Raw genomic sequence first — 24,177 nt, 5'->3', positions numbered from 1 at the left:
AATGTTTTGGTCAGTTAAGGAAAATTTCACTAAAAGAATAGATCCAGGAGAATATGCTGTACTTTTCTAACCATAACTGCTTCAGGCAACAGAAGCTCGTTAAACACAATGCAGAAACCCAGGAGAGTAAGTGCACAAAAATGTTATTTGCCTGGCTCCTAAGTATCAATTAAACTAATGAATAATCCAGCTGTAAATAAGCTTGCCACCACTGAGTAAGAATGTCATTTAATTCCAGACTTAAAGACTTCCAACTTGTGAGCAGGGTTTTATGTTGACAATTATAGCATACCAAAAGCATTAAAAAATACTTATGATTATAACTATTTTCAAGGTGATGCATGGTAATATAAATAGCTACCCTCCCTGAGGGAAAAATACCTTTTTGAGGGAAACAACTCTTCTGCTTTTTACCCTGGTAAATTTCCATTACAAAAATGTAATATAGATTTATCAGTAGGAAGTATTTAGAAATTCACTATTCATGCAGAAGCATTTTAGCTGTCACAGTGGATGGAGCTCTCTAGCCCCAGACACTTAGTGGCTGTGTGATCTTGGCAAATCCTTTAACCTTTGTCTGCCACTATTTCCCCAACTGTTAAATGGGAGCAATAATAATAATAGCACCTACCTCACAAGGTTGTTGTGAGGCTCAAATAATGTAATATTTGTAAAAATGCTTAGCACATAGTTGTTATTTAATAAATGCTTGTTTCCCACCTGCCTTTCATGAAGATCTGGCATTTTTAGTTAACACAAGCTATATAAAGGATAAGCTGGAAATAATTAACAGAGAGAAGGCACTGGAATTAAGAGGGGTTGGGGAAGGTTTCCTGTAGAAGGTGGGATTTTAGATGAGATTTAAAGGTTTCAGCAGTCTTAGCAGAGGAGGGAGAATGTTCCAGGCATAGGGGACACAACCAAAGAAATACCTGGAGCTGAGAGGTGGAATGTCTTGTTCATGGAACAGTCATGAGGCTTTGTATCCTCAGAAATATAGTTTCTCCAGACTTATTTCATTAGAAATGAATATGGAGTTAATTTTTCTTGGAGTTTTTCTATTTGTCTTTGTAACAAGTGCTTCTTAAAGTTAGGTGTAATGTAAAAGTAAAATTAAAAAGAAAATGCTTAAAAATAAAGGTAGGTATAATATGAAATTCATAGAATCCCAGATTGAGATAAAAGAATTGTTGAAAAACAGTAGATAAATTCTGGAATTGTGGCAAAATTACAGATATGTCAACAGGGTTCAGAAATCAACTTTTTTTCTCTTTGCCAGGTGTGTAGCAATGGATAATATGAATGGAACCTTTAATGTTAATCTTTCAACTTAGAGAAACCATAAGAATCCGCTAATTTAACCCCTTACTTTCCAGATGAAGAGACTGGGTTCTGAAAGTTTTAGGGACTTATCCCAATGTTAGCTGGAGACATAGGACTTTTGGAGTTGGAAGGGACCTTTCTATAGTTATCAGGTTAAGAGATTGTTCCTTTCCTAAGCAGCTGCTTTGTACCCAGGTGCCAGATTCTAGGTACTGAAGATACAAGAATAAAAGTAAAAATAGTTCTTACCCTCAAGGAACTTACAGTTTGGCCAGAGGGGACAATATAGATATATTAGGTATATGCAAAATAAATAAAAGTTGGTTTGGGGTTAAGAACTAGCCCCTGGGAGTGAGAGGTGGGGAATCAGGAAGGGCCCTGTGTAGAAAGTGGTGTTTGTATTGAGCCTTCAAGGAAACCAATGATTCTGAGAAATGGAGGAGAGAAGGAAGTAGATCACAATCATGGAGGGACAGCCAGTGCAAAAACATGGAGATGGAAGGTGGTGTAGGAGTAAGGTCAGTTTGACTGGACCACAGTTTTTATGGAGGGAAGTAGTATGGCATAAATTTGGAAAGGTGACTGAGGGGCTCAGTTAGTGTGAAGGGCCTTAAAGGCTAAAGAGAGATGTTTGTATTTGATCCTGGAGGTAATGGGGGCTACTAGAGTTTATTAAGTAGGGGAGAACATGATGAGATTTGCACTTTAGGAAAATCAGTTTGGTAATTATGTGAAGGGTAGATAAAGGAGATATTTGACATAGGGAGACCAATTAGGAAGATTTTGGAATAATTGAGGTGATAGGTGCTGCTAGCCTGACCTAGGTTGGTGACTCTGTGAGTGGAGGGAAGGGAATAGGTATTGAGATGTGGAGGATGTGTAGGAATTAAGGAGAAGAGCTGGGATTTAATCCTTATTAACTCCACGTCTAGTGCTCTCCTACACCATATGCTATATTCTATGTTTTGTGACTGGGTGTGCCTTCTGTTAGGCATTTGAACTTTTAGTACTGACTCTTGAACTTTTGAATAATTTCTTATTTCTAGTGTTTATTTTGGTAGGTTGGACTCCATGACACTTTCCAACTCTGAGATCCTGTGATATAGGAAAGTTGTTGTTTCTTTTTTAAGTTAAATTCAGGCTTCTCTTCACTGTAATTCTAATTAGATGTAATATATGTCATTTAGCTCTAAACTGCTGTGGGACCAGACTTCATCTACCTTCATCTATCACAGATCCCTATCCCCCCCCCACCTTCTATCATTTTCTCTGGAAACTAATCAAATCAAAATTTTGGAAAGGGTGTGTAGCTTCACTGCTGCTATGGTTCCATTCTGTATACCTTGTGACTTCCTAGACCAAAAAACCTCTTCCCTGGCTACTCTGTATAGGAGGTTTACCCCTATTAACATGTAAGCTTCTTGAAAGCAAGGAGTATCTCATGTCTCTGTGTGTGTGTGTGTTTATACCTAGGATTTAGCTTAGTGAATACATTAGCTTAGTATACATTACATAGTATATACTTATATTTTTCATTCACTTATCCAACTTTCATTTGACAAACATTTATTAAATACATGTGCAGAACATAGTTTTTAATCTAATGGAATGGAGAGAGGATGAGATATGTATGCTTCAGTGGATTCATGAGTTCATTAATGTGAGTATTCTCTTCAGTGGTATGGGTCCTGTACACCACACTTTCTCATCTTGTGCAGCTACTGTATGTCTTACCATAAATCCTTCATAGGACATTTGTAAAATCTTCCTTCAGATCTTTTGGCATTGTACGTACCAAAACCATATTAGGATTGTATATTTATTACTTATTATTATTCTGTCTACATGAAGACTCACTTTTTTTTCTAATTAGATATTTCCTGGATATCTCAGTTATCTTTGATATCATACATCTTTTGGTTGACTCCCCATCACTTTATTTATCTCCAGACTGTATTCCAGATTTTCTCCATCATGAGAAACTTCTTCATCCTGGAAAATCGCTCCAGTCCTGGAGTTTCACACATTAGAAGTACCATCCAGTCTCTGTAGCCTCCCCTTCTGATTGGATGATTTATTCCTAGAACCTTCATTTAAGGAGGGCACCCAGAGTAACCATGTCTCATTCCTCTCTGGACTGCATTGTGGACTTTTTCTGTCATGTCCCAGACCCTCCAACCATACTCCCTTTTCAGCTTCTGTTTATGTGTTGTCTTCCTCCCTTAGAATGAAAACTTCTTGAGGGAAGGCACTGTCTACTTCTGTTTGTATTCACAACTCTTCTCACATAGTAATAAGCTCATAATAAATGCATGTTGCCCAAAGAAGTTTTGCTTCTTCAATTGATTTTCACCCATATAACATCATTGGGAAAATGTTGGTGTTGAGAATAAGTAAATGAGTTTTTGTGTCTGTGAGCAGCTTGGGATCATTGAAATTACCACAGTTTCTGAAATGCAAGTCAGCTTTGTTCTGTACTTCCAATCTAATTCTACGGTAGATTCTCAGCTTATTGTCCTTTTGCTCTTTGTTCAAAATATAGATTGATATTCAATAGCTTGTCTAATCTATGGATTCTTAACTTTTTTTTTTGAGTCATGGACCCCCTTTGACAGTCTGGTGAAGCCAGTGGACTCCTCAGAATAATGATTTTTAAATAATTGAAAGTATTGGTAAATTTCAGTTCAAGTTCAGTAAAAAAGCAAAATGTAGTTATTTTTTCCCATCCAAGGTCACAGATTCCTTGCCTTTGGACCCCAGGATAAAAATAAAAACTCCTGGGACAGCTAGCTAGGTGGCTTAGTGACTAGAGCACTGGCCCTGGAGTCAGGAGGACCTGAGTTCAAATCCAAACTCGACACTTAGTACCTGTGTGACCTTGGTCAAGTTGCTTAACACCAGTTGCCTTGCCTTCCCCCCTCTGAAAACAAACAAAAGAAAACAAAAAGAATAAGAACTCTTGGTGTAAACAGGATTTTCTTCATCAATTTTTTTTCTCTTGTGTTTTTTGAGTAGTCATGGATCTTTTTTGTAGGGTTATGTGATCCACAAGATAGACTAACAACCCTGACCATTTTCCTCTCCCTCTAGAAAGTTATTTTAATTTGAAAGAAAGCTTGGTTACATTGAATTGTCCTTGTATCTTGGTCTTTCAAAAGAGCAGATTACATAGGGACTTTACTATGTATCTCTGGTCATTTGCATTATATATTCAAATCTAGACATGTCCTGTTTATCTATAAATGTTGGGGAATTCATTCAGCCAGCATTTATTAAATGCTAACTATTTGTAGGGGACCTTGTGAAAACACTAGGGATGAAAAGACAAGAACAAAACCAGTTCCTTCCTTTGAGTAGCTAGCATTGTACTGGAGATAAAACATGAACATAAACAAGTAATACACAGTGATTTGACAAGAGAGAGACTAACAACTTCAGGCATCAGGAAAGGCTTCTTCATGAAAGAAGTAACACGTGGGCCTTGGGGAAAGCTAAGGATTCTGAGAAGCAGGGCTGGAGGAAGGTATTCCAGGTATGTGCAAAGCTGTGTAGGTGGGAGCTGGGGTGTTGAGTTTGGGGAACTCATTCAGCCAATTTTCCTGAGGCTCAGAGTTTGCGATGGGAGAAGAAAATGAACTGTCTGAAAAGGTCAGAAAGGAAACTGCTCTATCAGGTCCCTAATGACAATCTAACAAAGTAATCCAGAGGTCTTTTTTCATTCTTCATCCTTCTTGACCCTTCTGCTGCTTTTGGCTATGTTAATCACCCCTTTCTTAGGATACTTTTTCCTCTAGGGATTTCATATACACCAAGTCTTCTGATTTTCCTTTTGCTTTTTCAGTCATTCCTTTTCTGATTCTCTGATTCCTGCATCCTCTATTTGCCCTTCTAATGTAGGTGTTCGAACAGTCTGGTAGACGCAATCACGCCCAAAATTTTAACTCAAAGCAGTTATCAAGCATGTTTTTAGGCCTGACTCTTGAGCTCTACATCCACATACTCAGCTGCCTATAAGATAATGGTAACTGAAACTTACTGATAGAGTAGAAAGAGAAACATTGAGGTCTGAAATAGGAAGACAAATTCAAATTCTAGCTCTGCCACTGAGTTAGCTCTACGAATTTGAGGGATTCATATCTCTAAGTGTCAGTTTCCTTATCGCTGAAATGGATACAATAATTTCTTTATCTACTTCATTGGGTTGTTGTAGGCTTCAAGTGAGATGTTTATAAAACTATTTGTAACCTATAAAACACTATGTAAATATCATCTATTATTATGTCCCAAGAAGAGTTCATTATATTTTCCCTTCATCCTGCTTTGTGACCTTACTGACCTCATTGTTTCTGTTTATGGCATCAACATTCAACTATTTTACCGTAGTCCTAACTTTGGGCATTATCTTTGACTCTAACTTCCCTGTTTGTGTTAAAGGTTCTGCCAGCCACCTAGTTTTATCAACATTTCACCGCCCATATCCACTTGATTGCCTAGTCTTGTCCATTGCATCTCTTAATACTTTTCAGATCCACCCCCTTCTTTCTACTCATACCCAAACCATCCTAGTTAGTCTTCATTACCTCCTGCCTGGGACTTTTGCAATAGCTTTCTAATTATCCTTCCTGAATCTAGTCTTTCCAGTCTCTTGTCAGTCTTCCACATAGCTTAAAGCACAGACTGGACCACATCACTTCTCTGCTTAAGATGATCAATACCGACCCGTTGCCTTTAGTATAAGACACAAACTTTTCTGTTATTTTAATCCTTTCATGACTTGACTCCAGCCTATCTTTCCAAGTTCATTTGCAAATTATTCTCATTCATGCCTTCTACATTCTAGCCAAACTTGTTCCTGTACATGTTTGTGTCCCATTCTGTCTGTTGACTTTTGCACAGGCTCTCTATCATGATTACTTCTGCTTCTGGGAACTCGTGGCTCCCCTTCAGAACTCAGCTTGAGTCTTCTGCAAGAGACCTTTCCTTGATCGGCTCCAGCAAGGCAGTCTCCTCTGTCGCCATCATGTCATTGTATATTTTATATGTAAACTGTATTTTCTTATCTGAATGGTGGTTTAGGAGTAAGCTTCTTTTAAGTGTGGGTACCTTCTCACTTTTTGTTTTTGTGTTTTTATGGCCTGCCCTTATATTGTGCCTGGCAAATAATAGGCACTTAAATTCTTATTGATTCCCTTCTCCTTCTCTCTAAGTCCTGTTAATTTTCTCCCCACAACTTTCCTCATATATCCCCACCTCTTAATAACCATTTACCCTTATCTTAGTATAAGTCTTTCATTATTAACCTACCTAGACGATTAGAATAATCTTCTTTTAGGCCTTCTTCTTGTTGCTCTTTCACCTTCTAATTAGTTCTTCATTTTGCTGTTGTCTTTGCTCAAAAAATCCTAGGTAGCTTCCTGTTGTCTGTGAAACAAAATTCAACCTGCTGCCATTCAACGCCCTCCACAATTTGGGTACCAGCTTCCCTTCTCTCATCTGTGAGTGATACAATGTAGCCATATTAGACTGGCTCTGCCCCTTGTTGCTGCCTGTATCAGGTGGTCTCTCTCCTTGTCTTCTGTCAAATGCCTACTCATCCTTTAAACCAAAACACAAATGTTATCTCCTTCTGGAAGCTTTCACTGATAAGTAACTCCTTCCCTCCTAACTGTCCTTTAGTAACAACTTTGTTTTATAACTTGCCAATGCTTTAATGAAGTATCATATGTTTTCATTATCTGTGTTGTTGTCTTATCTCTTTTGTTTTATTAAATTCTATGGAGTCAAAGTTCCTGTTTTATTTAAATGTTGTGTCTTCTCTAGGACAGAGCAGAGAGCTTTTGATAGTAGGCACTGGAGAAAAACATTTTTGTTTTTCATATAACTCACATAGTTACAAATATTGAGTATATAATTCTGATTTGACTGCCTTCACTTCACATAGTTTTGTATTTCTTTCCTCATTCCTTATATTTTTTCATTATTATGATGTAATCCACCAGTTTGTCCAATCTTTCCTTAATTGCTATACATGTAGATTTTTTAAATTTTTTGTTACTATAGATAAAACGGCCAAAAAAATTTTATAAACTCTATTTTCTGATTTCCTCCTCAAAAATCTCTATTTTGGAGAATTAAAAAGTAAGACAGAATGTAGAATTGGAAACTACAATGAGATTATGAGAAGGGAAGTAAGTGGACTGAACGCATGATTCTCATGAGTTGTCTCTAGATCTACACTTGTTTCTAATTCCTTTTCTGGCTTCAACAGTCTTATCATTTCTGCCCTGCTACTCATATTCTTATTGACTCAGATGTGAAAGTGTAATCTTACAACTTAAAAGTATGGACAGAGACAACCTGAGCACTTTTGGGATATCGCCTGTGGTCTAGTGGATAGAGGGCAAGACTTGGAGTCAGGAGGGTGGGAGTTTGAATTGTGTCTCAGACACTTAATAGCTGTGTGACCTGGGCAAGTCACTTCACCTCTTTTGGCCTCAGTTTCCTCATCTGTAAAATGGAGATAATAGGACCTACATCACAGGATTGTGGGGATCAAAAGAGATCTGTGCAGTATTTTGCAACCCTTACTAACTAGCTATTTGCTTTCTCTTCCTCCCCTCTAATTTGTTGCTTCTTATCTGTTGGAGATTTGGAGACCTTGTATATACATGTTGGACAAGTGTAAAATCAGAGTAAATGGGCTCTGAATGAGGAACTAAAAAGGTTCTAATGTGAGCAAAATGCAACTGCTTTAGATGCCTCACCTTTTGTGGCATCAATTTTGGCATCATGGCTACCTATGGGGGATATTGAGATCAGGCCTCAAAATCAGGAAAATTTGTGTTTTGAGTCTTTTATCTGCCACCTACTGATAGTGTGACCCTAGACTACTTAATCTTTTAACCTCTCAGGCCCTTTGGCAACTCTCTGTTGCAGTCCTGTCAACACACATTTATTAAGTGCCTATTTATTCTGTGCCAAGCATTGTCTAAGGTCAAAAAAGGTACATCTGAGCTACTTAGAGGCAGCCAGGTGGTACAGTGGAGCACTGGACTCTAGGAATCAGGAAGACTTGAATTCAAATCCAGACTCAGACACCTAATAATTGTACAAATCTGGGCAAGTCCTTTAACTGTCTGCTTCAATTTCTCCGTCTGTCAGATAGAGATAACAATAGCACCAGGGTTATTGTGAGACTCAAATGAGATAATACTTGTAAAGTGCTTTGCAAACCTTTATATAAATTATAGTTGTTATTGTATTATCATTATTATTACCTTCACAACATTTGTATAGGAAATTTTCCACTAAAGCTCATTATACCAATGAAATCACAGGTCTAGTTAAAAAAAAAATTGGCTTCTAAGATCTATTTGACATTCTTTTGGATTGTTGGCAGTGTTTGGAATAGCTAAAATTTGAATAGATGTGGTATCACAGGCCTGTATGTGAGTAATAGAATCAGAAGAGAGCCAGAGACTCTTGGCTGCTTGCTGTAGTCCCTGAGTTTATACAGCCAAACTTGACCTAAACTGCTAGTAGTGATTTTACCTCGGGTTATGTTCCTCTATTGGGGAAAAGTGATCTTAGCAGAAATAGTAGCAGAACCTTTGCATATCATTAGTATAGGCAGTTCTTGGTGAGGAAATTCTACCAATGCAGGTTGACATTGTCTCTCTACCTTATAGATTTAGACCTTCCTAGAATTCTCAGAGGTTAAAGTGATTGGCCCAGGGTCACATAGCTAGTATGGACTGGAGTCCAGGTTTTCCTGAGTCAGAGGCCAGTGCTCTATTTACTACGGAAGGCTACCTCTCTGTTGTTTGGATGGCGCAGGATAGGCCAAAGTTAGTTGCTAAATATATTCCTGTTTTTCAGTTTGAAAATTAAAGAACTCAGACACTTTCTAAATGGAAATATTTGTTCAGAAAAGACCTTAGGCTTTTTTTTTTTTTGGTAGCATTTGGAAAGGACTGCTTAAAATTCTAAGGAATGTTTTTAGTGCTGAAGCATAAATATAAGCTTGTAATTTTCTGTGTGTGTAGCAAAATACATACTTGCCATACCATTTGATGAGGTTATTAGGGACCACTTCAGCATAAATGGAAGTTCCTGTAATCTGTTTCCTGTTTTCTTTCAGTTGTGGAAAAAGCTGGGTTTCAGATTGCATAATATTTGCTCATAGCATTGCTTTAATTTACAACAAATATACTTCAGCATTAGTTTTTTTCACCATTACAGGGAAACCAAACTGAACAGCTTAACTGTGTATTTGAAAGAAAGGAATTGTCAAATCTAAGTTAAAAATCTTAAGATACTTAATTGGCATTCAATAAATATTTAGATTTTACTGTTTTGTTGCTATTGATATTGGACTTTAATATTAAGAAATAACAGTTATAGTTTAAAATAGAACATTGCTGTTTAAATGAGTTCTGGTAACCATATGTACTTGTTAATTTATTATGAGCCATCTGTGTGTTTTATCTATGAAATGAACATTTAAAATCATATTTCTTTTCATCTTGATTTGCTGGTATTTTGCTTTTTGAATATTAAGTAACTTTGTTATTTGTAGGATGTTAATTTTATCAATGGTTATAGAGCACTAAACTTTTTAAAGATGATAATGGTATGCCTGAAAACATTATTTGCCCTTCCTGGTGATTAAGCTAAGATTTCTAATCAAGACCAATTTTAAACAAACAAGATACTACTTTCCTTTATTGAAACCTGTTATTCACATGTTTCTCCCTTCTCAAATTCACCTAAAGATAAAACTAGAACATAGGTTAGACTTACAGACTACATGTTTCCCTCCACTGGTAGAGTTTAAAGTGTATTGTGATCACCATTAAAAAAAATAAACACCCTGAGTTTAACATTTAATATCTGTTAAAAGAATCAACCTTTCTGAGATTTTAAAAAATATTTAAAAAAATTTTTTAATTTGTAATATTTTTTAAAAATCAAAATGTTATCTTAAACTAACTTTCATGGTTATTTTAAAACTAAGATTTCTTGAATTTCTTCTTTTCTTAATTGAAGCCTAGATTGATCTTTTAAAAGCTGTAAGTTAATTACAGTGATTTTATCTGGAATGAGGAGTTTATAACTTGAAATGTTATGAAAACAAAATTTAAAACAACATTTTGAATAAAACTATTATAGGTAGAGGGAAGGAAGGCAAGTGAACTAATCATCAGTTTGAGTAACTGTTTATGTTTATTACAGTGTCCTAAAAATATGCTGATCAGTTTTTTTGTTTAACTATAAATCTTTGTAACCTTTAGGGGGAAAGAAATAGTGGTTTTGATGTACTCTACCATAACATGAAACATGGACAGATATCAACAAAGGAACTCGCAGATTTTGTAAGAGAAAGGTATGTGTTTTTATCTTAATATTTCATTTTAACTTTTTAAGAGGAAAACTATTAAAGTGATATTAGATTTTTTTTGTTGTTTGTTTAGAAGTAACCAGACATACTTTGAAACTATACAATAAAATGTCAACTCTATATTTTTCATTGTATGTGATAGGTAGCAAGGTGATACAATAAACATTTTATATGAAAGAATTTTTTTTGACCACAAGTAAGAAATGTTATTTCTTTAGCCAAAAAAGAATTGCTATAATTCTGTAATAAGAAAAGGCAGTTATCTGAAATTATATAAATTAGCAAATGTTTAACTGATAGATATTACTATAAAAATTTCATCTTGATGTATTCATAAGAACTATAGGGCCTTTTTTACAATATTACTACTAATTTTAGGGCTATTCAAATCACTAGATTTAGGTTATTAATGGAATTCAACTTTTGTAATGCTGTTTACAAGTCAGTTTGTTACTAGAAATACCCAACAGTGGTCTTATTATTTTGAACTCTTCTCCATTCTTAATATAGTTGTGCATTGCTTTCATTAAAACAGAAATATTACCCCTCATTTTTCCAGAGAATGAACTATTCAACATAAATTAATTTTCCTTATAACTGAAGTGTACCTACATCTGGTTGAAGCCAAACAGGCATTGTTGGATGTTTTAATTAGACTAGTACTTAGCTGAGATGTCTAGTGAAATGATTGAAGGATGAGGAGGAAGAGGGAGGGCTTAGCATTGTGTACTTGCTGGGGGAGGGCAGATTGCAATAAATAAGAAATGAGAAAGAAGAGAAATAGAATGGATTGTCCCTCATTAGACCCTCCATCCTTTGGGTCACTTCTTTTACCCTCATCTTTGTTATTGCCACTCATGAACTACCCTGTTTTCAAGGAAGTCTAGAACAGGGGTTCTTAACATTATTTCTTTCAAATTGCCCTTTGGCAATTTGGTGAAGCCATAGATCCAAGGTCTTTAAATTCATAAAATTCATAGACTTAATAGGATTACAAAGGAAACAAATTATATTAAAATATGCTTAACAGAATATTTTAAAAACAAGTTTGTGGACCCTAGTTAAAGATTCCCAACTCTAGAATTTACCCCTTCTAGGACTGTTATGGGCTGCTTTTACATGAACCTTGCCATGGGAAAATAATAATAATAATAATGATAACAATAACAGATTACATTTATATACTGCTTTATTTATGATTTACAAAGTACTTTTGTTAAGACCAATGCTCTGAGGTAGATAGTGTGATTTAACAGAGTATTTTATGGATGAGAAAATTGAAATTTAGAGATTGACTTGCCTATGATCACATAGCTAGTAAGTAGTATAGTTGGGGCTTGAACTCTCAGTCTGTTGATCTCTAGACTATACTATGCTCATAACATCTAAATAATTGGGAAGCTAAGAATAGCTCCCATCAAATATAGGAGATTAGGCACCCAAATATTTAACGTAGACAAATATTGAGGGATGGGAAAGAGGTTAAGAGATATGTTGACTGTATTTGTTAGGGAAAGCTTAATGGAAGAAATGGGACTTGAGCTAATCTAGGAATGAGGAGTAGAAATTGAATGCGTGGAGAGGAAGGCAATCCAGTTATCCCCAAATAGTATACATAAAATTAGGAAAAGGGATGAGGATGAGTGATTTTAGGGAATGGTGAAACATCTGACTATAGTTATTGATTCCTACATAGGGGCAGCTAGGTGGTATAGTGAATAGAGCATTGAGTCTCATGTCAGGAAGACCTGAGTTCAAAATGTGGCCTCAGACACTTAGTAGCTGTGTGACTCTGGGCAAGGCACTTACATTCTCTTTGCCTCAGCTTTCCTCATTTGTAAAATGGGGCTTAAAATAACACCTGCATCCCAGGGTTGTTGTGAGGATCAAATGAGATAATAATTGTAAAGTGCTTGCCTGGCACATAGTGCGTATATAAGTGCTATGATGATGATGATGATGATGTTTTAAGTTCTTAACTTGTTTTGTGTCATGGGGTCTTTTGGGGAGTTCTTGTGAAGCCTATGGACCCCTTCAGAATAATGCTTTTAAACCCACAAAACAAAATACCTAGGATTACCAAGGAAACCAATTATGTTGAAATACAGTTTTCAAAATATATTAAAAAGAAAACTTCATGAACCCTAGATTAAGAACCATTTGTATATGTGAGAATAAAGGAAAAAATCCAGACTTGTGATATCATGAATGTAGGCAAGAATTCCAGTTGAAGAATTCATACCCATCAAAGCATATCAGCAACTGCTTTGCAGCTCATAATTTAGAGAGTTCTTTGTAATACTGATTGATTTAAGTGACTTTCTCAGTCATATAACTGGTACGTGTCAGTAGTATCAAAGGTGAGATTGGCTGCTGCTTTCTTACCAAGTATCCTTCTACTACCCTCACTGCTGATGCATATAGATAAATAATAGGGAGGAAAAATAAGGAAACAAACATTTATTAAGAGCCTCTGTGCCAGATACTGTGCTTTGCAAATATCTCATTTAATCTTCACAACAACCTTGTGAAGTAGGTGCTATTACTATCTCCATCTATTACTATTTCCATTTTACAGTTGAAGAAACTGAGGGAGACAAAGACTAAGCAACTTAACCCAGGGTCACACAACCAATGTCTGAGGTTAGTTCTTTCTGACTCCAGGTGCAGAACTTCATTTTTCTCCACTGAATGGAATATGGCTGAATGAATAATAGGAAAGCAGATTGTACAGGGCAAAAGTTCTTAATCTAGAGCCAAAGGACTCTTGAATATGGACAAGAAAGGAAAATTATATCTTTAACTAAACTATCTGAAACTTAGCATTTTTTTGATTATTTAAAAACATTAGTCCTGGGGCGGCCAGGTGGCTCAGCGAGTAAGAGCACCAGCTCCATTGTCTCGGGATGACCTGGATCAAATCCGGAAATAACTGGCCGTGTAACCTTGAGCAAGTTACTTAACCCCAATTGCTTAAAAAAAAAAAAACCATTAGTCCTAGAGGGGATCTGTAGACTTTACCAGACTGCCAAAGATTCCTATAACATGAAAAAAAGGTTTAAAATCCTAATACAGACCATTGAATGTCAATCAACAAAATTTATTAAGCACTTACTTACTCCTTGAAGAGTAGGGATTGTTTTATTCTTTGTTTTATCTCTAGCCCTAACACAATGCCTGCAGCATGGTAAGCACTTAATAAATACTTGTTGATTGACTGATTGCCACTTCTTCTCTTAGCTGAGAACTTTGCCTCTTTACCAGAAGGAAAAAAAAGATTATGTTGAAGGATTACTTTTTACTCAGGTAGATTTGGGAAGTAGTTACTTCTTTAAGATAATAACTTTGAAAGAGTACTTTTTGAAATAGTACTTTCAAAAAGTCTTTAAAGGTGATGACTTCACTGTTGATTTGCTGATACCAGTTTGTCTGCTTTATACCTTGGGCTAGGCTGTGAGCTGTTCCATTGTTATTTGTTTGCACCTCTTTCCCCAGCCAACAGCTCACCTGGGTGCATAGATAATCTGTAACCCCTGAGATTCCCAAGTGGGCTTTCTGAATGAGAAAAGATTTTGAGCTAAGATTTATTAGAACATACCTGTGTGAACCACATTTAAATCTGATTTAATATCTCATTAAGTTACATACTCATCCATTTCTTCAAGCATTAGTTAGCTTTTTTTTCTTTTCCATTTTTCAAATGCTTTATTAACTTCTGATTTACATCATTCACTTCTGCCAGATTTTGAGTTACGAATTTCTCCCCATTTTTCCCCTACCCACCACCTTAAAATAGCAGTCCCACAGGATATCCCCTCCTCCAATCTGTTCTCTCCCATATTTTCTCCCATACCCCTTTCAACTTTTCCAGTGGGGCATGGTGGATCTGTAAATTCCTAATTACATGTAAAATAGTATTAATAATAGTATATATTTAAACATTTTATTTTAAAACTTTGAATTCCAGATTAATTCCCTTCCTCCTTTCTTACCCACCCTTACTGGGAAGATAAGCAGTTCAGTATAGGTTGTACATGTGTAGTTAATGCAAAACAATAACATAGTAGATATATTGTAAAAGACTGACTATATTTCCCTCCCTCCTATCCCACCTCCCACTTGTTCTATTCTCTACTTTGATCCCGTCCCTTTTCAAAAGTGGGTGCTTCCAACTTCCCTCCCCCACAGCCTGCCCTCCCTTCCCTCATCCCTCCTCTCATCCTCTTCCCCCCTACTCTCCTGTAGGGTGAGATACCCTATTTAGTGTGTATTTCATTCCCTCCCCAAGCCAAATTCAATGAGAATAAGGTTGACACATTCCCTTTTGCCTTCCTATTCTTCTCCTCCATTGTAACCATTTTCCCTTGCCTCTTCTATATGAGATAGTTTACCCCATTCTGTCTCTCCCTATCTCCTCTCATTATATTCCTCTCTCACCTCTTAATTTCACCTTTTAAGTATCATCCCTTCCTATTAACTTGGTCCTGTACCCTCTATCTATGTATACCTGTAAACATATATACACATATTCACATATGTATTCATATGCCCATATACCCTCATATACAGACATATATTTCTATTCCCTTCAACTATTTTCATACTGAGAAAAGTTTTATCAGTTACAATTTTCGTTTTTACATGTAGGAATGTTAATAGTTCAACTTTGATAAGTTCCTTATGATTTCTTTTCCCTGTTTACCTTCTCATGCTTCTCTTGCTTCTTATATCTGAATGTCAGATTTTCTATTCAACTCTGGTTTTTTCATCAAGAATGCTTGGAAGTCCTCTATTCCACTGAATGACCATATTTTCCCCTGAAACATGATACTCAGTTTTTCTGGGTAGGTGATTCTTGGTTTTAATCCCAGCTCCTTTGACCTCTGGAATATCACATTCCAAGTCATTCAATCCCTTGTTGTAGAAGCTGCCAGATCCTGGGTTATCCTGATTGTGTTTCCACAATATTCAAATTGTTTCTTCCTGGCTGCTTGTAATATTCTCTCCTTAATCTGGGAATTCCGGAACCTGGCTATGATATTCCTAGGAGTTTTCTTTTTGGAATCTTTTTCAGGAGGTGATCAGTGGATTCTTTCAACCTCTGCTTTGCCCTCTGGTTCTAAAACATCAGGGCAGTTTTCCTTGAGAACTTCCTGGAGGATGATTCTTACTTTGATCATGGCTTTCAGGTAGTCCAATAATTTTTAAATGATCTCTCCTGGATCTATTTTCCGGGTCAGTGGTTTTTCCCATGAGGTATTTCACATTGCCTTCTATTCTTTCATTTGTTTGGATCTGTTTAACAGCATCTTGATTTCTCATAAAGTCATTAGCTTCCATTTGCTCCAATCTAATTCTGAAGGAATGATTCTCTTCAGTGAGCTTTTGAGATTCTTTTTCCATCTGGCAAATTTGGCTTTTTAAGGCATTCTTCTCCTAATTGCCTTTTTGAGCTTCTTTTGCCATTTGAGTTAGTCTATTTTTAAAGGTTTGATTTTCCTCAGTCAGGCTCTTGACTCTCATTTCGTAATTTTCTTGCATCATTATTATTTCTCTTCTCAATTTTTCTTCCACTTCTCTTATCTGCTTCTTAAGGTCCTCTATGACCTGTAACCAGCTCGTATTTTCCTTTGAAGCTTTTGGTGCAGGAGTTCTGACTTCGTTGTCTTCCTCCTGTTCCATGCTTTGCTCCTTTTTGTCCCCAAAATAGGAGTCTGATGTTGGGTTCTTCTGTTTGCTTTGTTTCCTTTGCCTGGTCATGTCGCCTCTCAGTCACTTGACCCCTGGGCTTTTTGCCACAGTAGAACTCTGCCAACAGATAGGGGAGCTTTTGTCCCAAACTCTGGGGTTTTCTCAGCTGCCGGAGGTATTAGATGGGTGTCCTCTTTGAGGCCTCCACATGCTCTGGCAAGCTGGACACACACCCCAGGACGTCCACCCTTGACCGCAATCCAGATCCAAGCAGGTTAAAGCAAGAGCTATTACCCCTCAGACTGGTTGCTTGGTCCCCCTACACTCTGCAGGCCAGGAGCTGAAGCTGCCATGTGGCACTGGCTGGCTCTGCTGGGCATCTCAGCGGCTTCTCACCCCTGGGGCAAAAGCCAATGCACTCCTAACTATTGGGTCCTAAAATCCATAGTGCACTGACCTCTCACTTTGTCCTTCGCATCTATGTGTTGATAATTCTGGATCACCACAGCTGCACAGCTGCTGCTGATCTGGAGTCCCTCAGGCCAGTGGCTGATCAGACCCACTTGGGGGCTAAAAACTCTAGCTCATGAGGGCCTGGGCTCAGTTCCCATAGTGCTGCACAGGCCGATTCCTGCCTGCTAGGCTGTCCTCAGTGGGAGGTTAGCTTCTCTGTGTCATTTTGTGGGTTTGGTAGCTCCAAAGTTTGTTCAGGGTCCCCTTTTTACATTGATTGGGGAAGGTGGAAGCCGGAGCCGCTCGGAGGTCCTGCTTCTACTCCACCATCTTGACTCTGCCCCCAAAAAGAACCCTAATTAGCTTTTTCTATGTTGGTGAAAGCTTCATGTGGTATGTATGACTCAAGACTTTTCCCTCCCAAAACAGCAAATGAGGCAAAATAACTTAAATGTTATAACTTCAACATTATAAAAAAAAAAGAAACTGAGACCTACATCACTTGGTCCTTCCTCTCCTCCCTTCCCCTCCCCTCCCCTCCCCCCCTCTCCTCTCCTGCATCCAGTTCATTGTGCTTACATTTTCTCTTAATGGTTAACCTCCTCCAAGGCCCAAACACATGTCTTAGTATAGTCCCCTTTGTGATCTCAGCCTTTGTGAAAAATTGGCTTTATTTCACAGCATTTGCTTCTAGTCATAGCCCCCTTGTCAGTGCCTTTGTACTGTGTCACTTTGTGAAAAGCTGTGTGCTTGCTGAATTTTTTGAAGTGAGTTCTGTAGATTTGGGGAATGCTCACCATATCAGCAGCAGTATTGTTAGCTCTAAGAGAGCTCTGCCCAATTCTTAAAAGATTTAAAAAAATTACTGAACCCTACCATTCCCTTCAAGCTGTCATCCTATATCTCTCCTCCCTTTCTAGCATAACTCCTTGATAAAATTGTCTACTTTTGCTTTTGCTGCTTCCACTTTTCTCTCTGTTTCCTCAACTCATTGCAGTTTGGCTTCTGACCATATCACTCAGTTCAAGTTGCCCTCTCTAAACTTACTAGTGATCTCTCTTTAAAAATCTGCTCAGCTTCATTTTATGTGACTTTTCTTTCATTTTACTTATTTTTAATTAACAAGCATTTATTCTTTCTTCCTCATCTCCACCCTCCCCCCCGCCCCCCCCCCCCCCAAATAACTAATATAGATAGACAAAACATTCCTGCATTGGCTTTGTCCAAAAGCGTATGTGTTATATCTTCCATTACCTCTCAGTTAAGGATGGGTTGCGTAGTTCATCATTTATCCTATGGAATTGACTAGTGATCTGTTAATTGATAAATCTGGTCTTTTTTCAGCCCTAAACCATCTGAACCCTTTTAGTACTGTTGACCAGCTTCTCCTCCTGGGTATTCTTTCTTCCCTAGCTTTTCATGACATTATTCTGTCCTGGTTCACCACCTCTTTCATCTCTTTAGCTGGCTCATCCACCTCATCATGCCCCCTAAAATGTGGGTTTTCTCCACCGCTCTTTCCCGGGTCTTCCACCCTTTTTCTAAGACTTTCTCTTTCTTTTGGAACTTTATCAGATCCTGTGGGTTTAACTGTTACCTTTGAAGATGACTTTCAGACACGTATCTATCCAGCCAAGTCTCTCCTTTAAGTTTCAGTTGATGTCCCAGAGATATCTTAAACTCGTTATGTCTGAAACTGAAATCATTACCTTTCCTCCTAAATCTTCTCCTCTTCCAAACTTCCCTATTTCTTTTGAAGTCACCACTATCTTTTCAGTTCTCAGATTTGTAAACCTGAGATTTCAGAAAATGATTAGGAGAATGGATGGAGGTGCTTTCCAAGGGGAGAGTACAAAGAAAAGGAAAAGAGGGCCTAGGATTTGATCTCTTTAGAGCATCTCTCTATAATTTGGGGTCAGGAAGAGGGAGATCCAGAAAAAGATGTATAGGAGACACTGGGATGGGATAGTGCCACAGAAACCAAGGTATTAGAAGTTAACTGGAAGGAAGTTGTAGTCAAGGTATCTTTAGAAAACTATACCCTAATTTTAGGTGCAGTAACTCTTTGAAGGTATAGATAATAAAATTTCATTTCTTTTCACTCTTTTGATCCTTGGGTCATTTCTCTACATTTAGTTTTTCTATTATGACTATAATAACATTTTGTCATATTATTGTAGCTTTAGGTGGCTGTACCTACTTTGTTGTAGTTTAGAAGTATAAGCTTTAAAAAAGAATTAGTCATTTAAATAAAGCATGTAAATAGATAGCAGGTTATAGTCAGTCCTTGTTCCTATGTGTTGATAGGGGCAAATGGTTTTTCTATCTCATTTCCAGAAATTTATGTGCTATGCCCTCCGACTTTGTGGAAAGGACTAGTTTCCTTTGTATCTTTCCTTGATGCTCTCTTCTTATCCTATAGTAACCCAGAGACTGGGTTAACTGAATAATAAATGTATAAATCACAATTTTCTAGTGCAATAAATTTTGGTTCGTGAAGATAGTAGATATAGCTTCAAAGTATTTGGAATTCATGTTGATTCATTATTTAAGTTGGGGCAGATCTCTGCTCCTCAGTTTCCTGATCTGTAAAATGAGTATAATAATGACCTATATTAGAGTCATGAGGACTAATAAAAGTATGTATTGCAGAATTAATAAGTGTTACACCAAGTGATTTAGCATGGTGATTCAGTAGTAGAGAACATAAGCATCACTCTTCAGTTTCCTGTTGTAATCAGTAAGTACTATGAAATAAAAGAGGGAAGAAGGAACTATATTGTGGTTAATTATAGGCTTCATGAATCCCTTTAGAATAGATATAAATATTAATTAGCTCCTTATACTCTGATCTGCTTGTAAAAGCATTTGAATCTGGAAAAGAAAATCATGGTAAAAAACATGCTTAATTTTAATATAGTAATTTGAAGTATTTTTGGTACTAATATAGATCTCGCTTCTATCTTGATAGTTTTGGGGCATTAAATCATAGATATTGTTAAGGGGACTTTTGTTTCTTTTTAAACAGGGCTACAATAGAAGAGGCATATTCACGGTCAATGACAAAACTAGCAAAATCAGCAAGCAATTATACACAACTTGGGTAAGTTAATATAGTTTGTTCCTCTTTTTGCATGATTTTATGTGTATCTATGTATGTAAAGTATATTTTATGTCTGTATATCGATAACTGTATATAGACCATGTCTTTATGAGTTCTCCTTGAAAGGAAAAATAAATAGGTATACGGTTTATTGTATTGTATTGAAAAACTGCTGTGGTAAAAACAGTCCACTTAGGAGAAGCATATAGTTTTTCTTTGCTTTGCTTTTTTTTTGGAGGGGCAGTTGGGGTTAAGTGACTTAAGTTTTTCTTCTCTAAAAGCAAATAAGCTTTTGTCCTGCAAAAATTTTGCATTATAACAAGTTAAAAAGGATCTAAGAAAAGTGGGAAAATTTTGAATAGTGAACAAATATGAGAAATTGGGTATTCCTGGCCAAGGAGAAAGCTAATACAAATGAATCATTCCACAACCTCTCATTCTACACCCAGAGTAGTACCTGGATCATTCGCAAAGTTTGGAAACTCTAAAATTCTGTGGGGTCTCTTATCCCCGTCTTCCTCCTTTATTACCTTTTCAGTGATATTGAATTCTGTACAGTCTCTTCTGCAAGCAGAGGCTAAACCACAGGACAAAGTATGCCTTTTAGGGAGATTAACTCCCTTCATACAACTTTCTACAACTCACACATAGCAGTTTTTTTCTTGCCTAGGGCAAATAGGAGAGAGGTGAGTTGATGAATTTTTGGGTGAGTTTTCTATATCTAAAGCAGAGATTCTTAAACTGGGGTCCATGAACATGTTTTTTTTTTCTTTTTTTTTTTTGGAGGGGGGAAGGCAGGGCAATTGGGGTTGAGAGACTCTCCCAAGGTCACACAGCTAGTAAATGTTAAATGTCTGAGGCCGAATTTGAACTCAGCTCCTCCTGACTCCAGGGCTGGTGGAATCTACTCTATTCACTGTGCCACCTAGCCACCCCAATTGAACATGTTTTTAAAAAATGCTTTTATAACCTTATTTCAATATAAATGATTTTCTTTGCAATCTTTATGAATTTAAAAGCATTATTCTGAGAATGGTCCATAGGCTTTTGCAGACTGCCAGAATGGTCCATAACAGAACAGGTTAAGAACTCCTTTTTTAAGAGGATAGGAGGAAGGATGCAGAACGTTATTGGGAGTATACATGGTAGGAGCATCTGTTTCTTTTACCTTATAGCACCAGTATCTGGTGTTTGGCTTAGGATCCTTTAGCATGTTGTGGCAAGCTGTTGCTACTGTTTCTGCTGCTGCAGGGGAGACCTTATTCCTCAGTGTTTATCACCCTAAATATGTAATTATAGGCTGCCCACAGGTTTTATATAAGCCAGGTTGGGGGATGGGGTTGGGGAGGTGTAAGGGTTATGGGAAATACATGACGTATTTTGTAATGGATAATTATATCAGCATATTTGTAATCTCTATAGGCATTGTGAATATGGCATTGCTGATACAGGAGGGCAGTTTATATTCTGATTAGTTTTTATTTGGGGGAGATTGTGCAGTTTAAGTAGAAAACTTATTTAAAATCAGTTAATAGATTTGAAGTGAATCAAGCATTTGGTACTTTCTACTTTATTTTTTTTTTGGTATTTACTACTTTTATTAAACAATTTGTATATATAAGTTTTTTGTTGTGATATGTTGTTATGGATACATGCAAAGAATATAGAATAATCTTTAGATTTCCTTAAAGAGACTTAAATTGTTCTGCCATCATAAAAAAAAATCAAAACAAAACTTTCTCTTTAATTTGACTAAAATGCAGTATTCTTTTATTTATTTACTTATTTTTTGAGGGGGGTTTGTCTTGTTTTTTACTTTTTGGAGGGGGGAAGGCAGGACAATTGGGCTTAAGTGACTTGCCTAAGGTCACAGTGTTAAGTGTCTGGGGCTGGATTTGAATTGAGGACCTCCTGACTCCAGGGCCAGTGCTCTATTCACTGTGCCACCTAGCTGCCCTATAGTATTCTTTTAAAAATATTTATTTTCATTTCCAATTTCTCCCTCCTCCATGTACTCCATTGAGAAGGCAAGACATATGATACTCATTTTACTTATATACCATGCCATCCCTTCAAAAACAGGGTATCAAGAACAAATTACTAGACATGCCATTAGGTACTGCTTAGGTAGAATACATATATCTCCTTCATTGCTCCAAACACCTTTTTTTTGTTTCTCTTAATGTAGTCTAAGGGGTCATTAGATTTTTTTTTTTTGTTTCTACAGAGCTACAAACGTGACTAGCTTATTGCATTTGTATTCCACAGAACATTTTTCTTTTTCCCATTAAATGTATTTTGGTTAAGTCTTGCCTTACCCTATATTTATATAGTTGGGTTTTTTTTTAAACCTAACTATAGAATTTTCCACTTACCTGTATTTAACTTCTTCATTCGTTTCCTCAAGTTGGTCTGCAATTTGACTTGTACTCTCACTGCAAAATCACTTTTTTTCCTTCTTCCTTTGGTCCTCACTCAGATGTTTTCTGTAGTGTTCCTCTTTTCAGGTTCATGGTTTTCTGCACAAATGAATCTTTATGTTGCTGCTCTGCTTCTTCTATTTAATCTCTTCTTTTTTCATAACATTTTATCCCTTCCATTGCTATGGACTGTCATGAATTATAGGGCCATAGCTTTAGAGTTGAAAGGGGCTTTAGAGGTCATATAACGGCCCCCTCCTTTTAAAGATGAGTAAATTGAAGCTTAGGGAGGTTAAGGGACTTGCACATAGTCACAGAGCCACCGAGTAGTAGCTAACTACAAATCCAGTGCTCTTTCCATTGCACTGTCAGATCTTCTAGCAAGGCTCAGACATACCTATAAGGCCACAATTATCTTCTCTTTTGGAGATCTCTACCTTGCTTTATTTAGGATCTAGACTTTGGGAATTGATATGTAGACACCTGAGGCCATGAGAATCATTTCTGTCACTTTTGGGGGTGGTGGTGAGAGGAGGGGCGGTGAAGAAGAGGACATAATATTGGAGAGGCAGGAGCAGAGCTGGCAGAGAAATGAACATGAGCACTTGCTCACATGTAGATTGTGATCAGGAGGAACTCACCATTCAGAGTACAGGGCTACAGGGATGGAAACCTCTCCCGAGTGAGAAGTCAGGTGGGGGTAGAGATGGAGAAGTCCAGAGTCAGGAGTAGGTCTGGGAGAGAAGAACATAGTTAATGATCAAGTAGCTTGAATTAGTCTTTAGAATGTCTTCATGCTTATTTTGAATTAATATTCTCTAAAATTGAGAAAAAATAGTAAGATAGAATTAAGATAAAAGTTTAGACCTAACTCTTTCAGTAATAGTTTGCGATTTTTTTCCTAGAACATTTGCACCTGTATGGGATGTATTTAAGTCATCAACAGAAAAATTAGCAAGCTGTCACTTGGAGCTTGTTCGAAAGTTACAAGAACTAATAAAGGAAGTACAGAAGTATGGAGAAGAACAAGTAAGATCTCACAAAAAGGTATTTCTTTTCTTTTACCAAAGAATATATTGTTAAATATTGTTTTCCTGTTATTGTATCATTTTGATGTATTGCTTGTTGTTTAACAGACGAAGGAAGAAGTTGCAGGAACTCTAGAAGCTGTACAAAATATTCAGAGTATAACTCAGGCCCTCCAAAAATCCAAGGAAAATTACAATGCCAAGTGTCTAGAACAAGAACGTTTGAAAAAAGAAGGAGCTACACAGAGAGAAATAGAAAAGGTAGTTAAAATACGTGGTTTATTGTTTCTTTGATGTTTTAATGGACGCATGATCTCATCAGTGTGTTCCATAGCCTCTCCCTTTCCTATTCTACGCGATTCTTACAAATATTTTACTTTTATTTTACATTTTTATTATGTACTTAACCAAATTCAACATTTCAATAAACAGTATAGAAAAGAAAATTGTATCTGAAATTTTGAACTTTTATTATGTACTTTTTTAAAAGTATATGTTAAATATGTTAAAAAATATGAACCTATCATCAATAAATATGAGTACTTCTTTATGTAATTAAGAACAGGGGATTGTACATGACACTTATATACAACTTTTAAAAAAAGTATACATTTTTATGTATACATATTATATGTATTGTTTTCTTGTTATTTTACTTTTTTGGAGGGGGAAAGGTAGGGCAGTTGGAGTTAAGTGACTTGCCCAAGGTCACACAGCTAGTTGTCTGTGTGTGTGTGTGTGTGTGTGTGTGTGTGTGTG

General features: G+C 36.8%; 1 protein-coding gene across 4 annotated transcripts in view; it reads left to right on the top strand.

The window, feature by feature from the left end:
* The window catches only part of FCHO2 (FCH and mu domain containing endocytic adaptor 2), a 147,834-nt gene that overhangs the window by 12,890 nt on the left and 110,767 nt on the right, over positions 1 to 24,177 (top strand). For all 4 annotated transcript variants that reach the window (XM_069084972.1, XM_069084970.1, XM_069084969.1 and 1 more), the window contains exons 2-5: positions 10,617 to 10,708; positions 19,896 to 19,970; positions 23,296 to 23,437; positions 23,527 to 23,679. In XM_069084972.1, coding sequence (XP_068941073.1) covers positions 10,617 to 10,708; positions 19,896 to 19,970; positions 23,296 to 23,437; positions 23,527 to 23,679 — 462 coding nt within the window. The remainder of the gene's footprint in view (positions 1 to 10,616; positions 10,709 to 19,895; positions 19,971 to 23,295; positions 23,438 to 23,526; positions 23,680 to 24,177) is intronic.

Source organism: Petaurus breviceps, unplaced genomic scaffold, assembly GCF_028583685.1.
Source record: "Petaurus breviceps papuanus isolate PSGF00001 unplaced genomic scaffold, PetGlider_PUasm1.0 175, whole genome shotgun sequence".
Classification (NCBI taxonomy): Eukaryota; Metazoa; Chordata; class Mammalia; order Diprotodontia; family Petauridae; genus Petaurus; species Petaurus breviceps.
The sequence above is the reverse complement of the archived record's forward strand: the minus strand, read 5'-3'. Positions and strand labels throughout refer to the sequence as shown.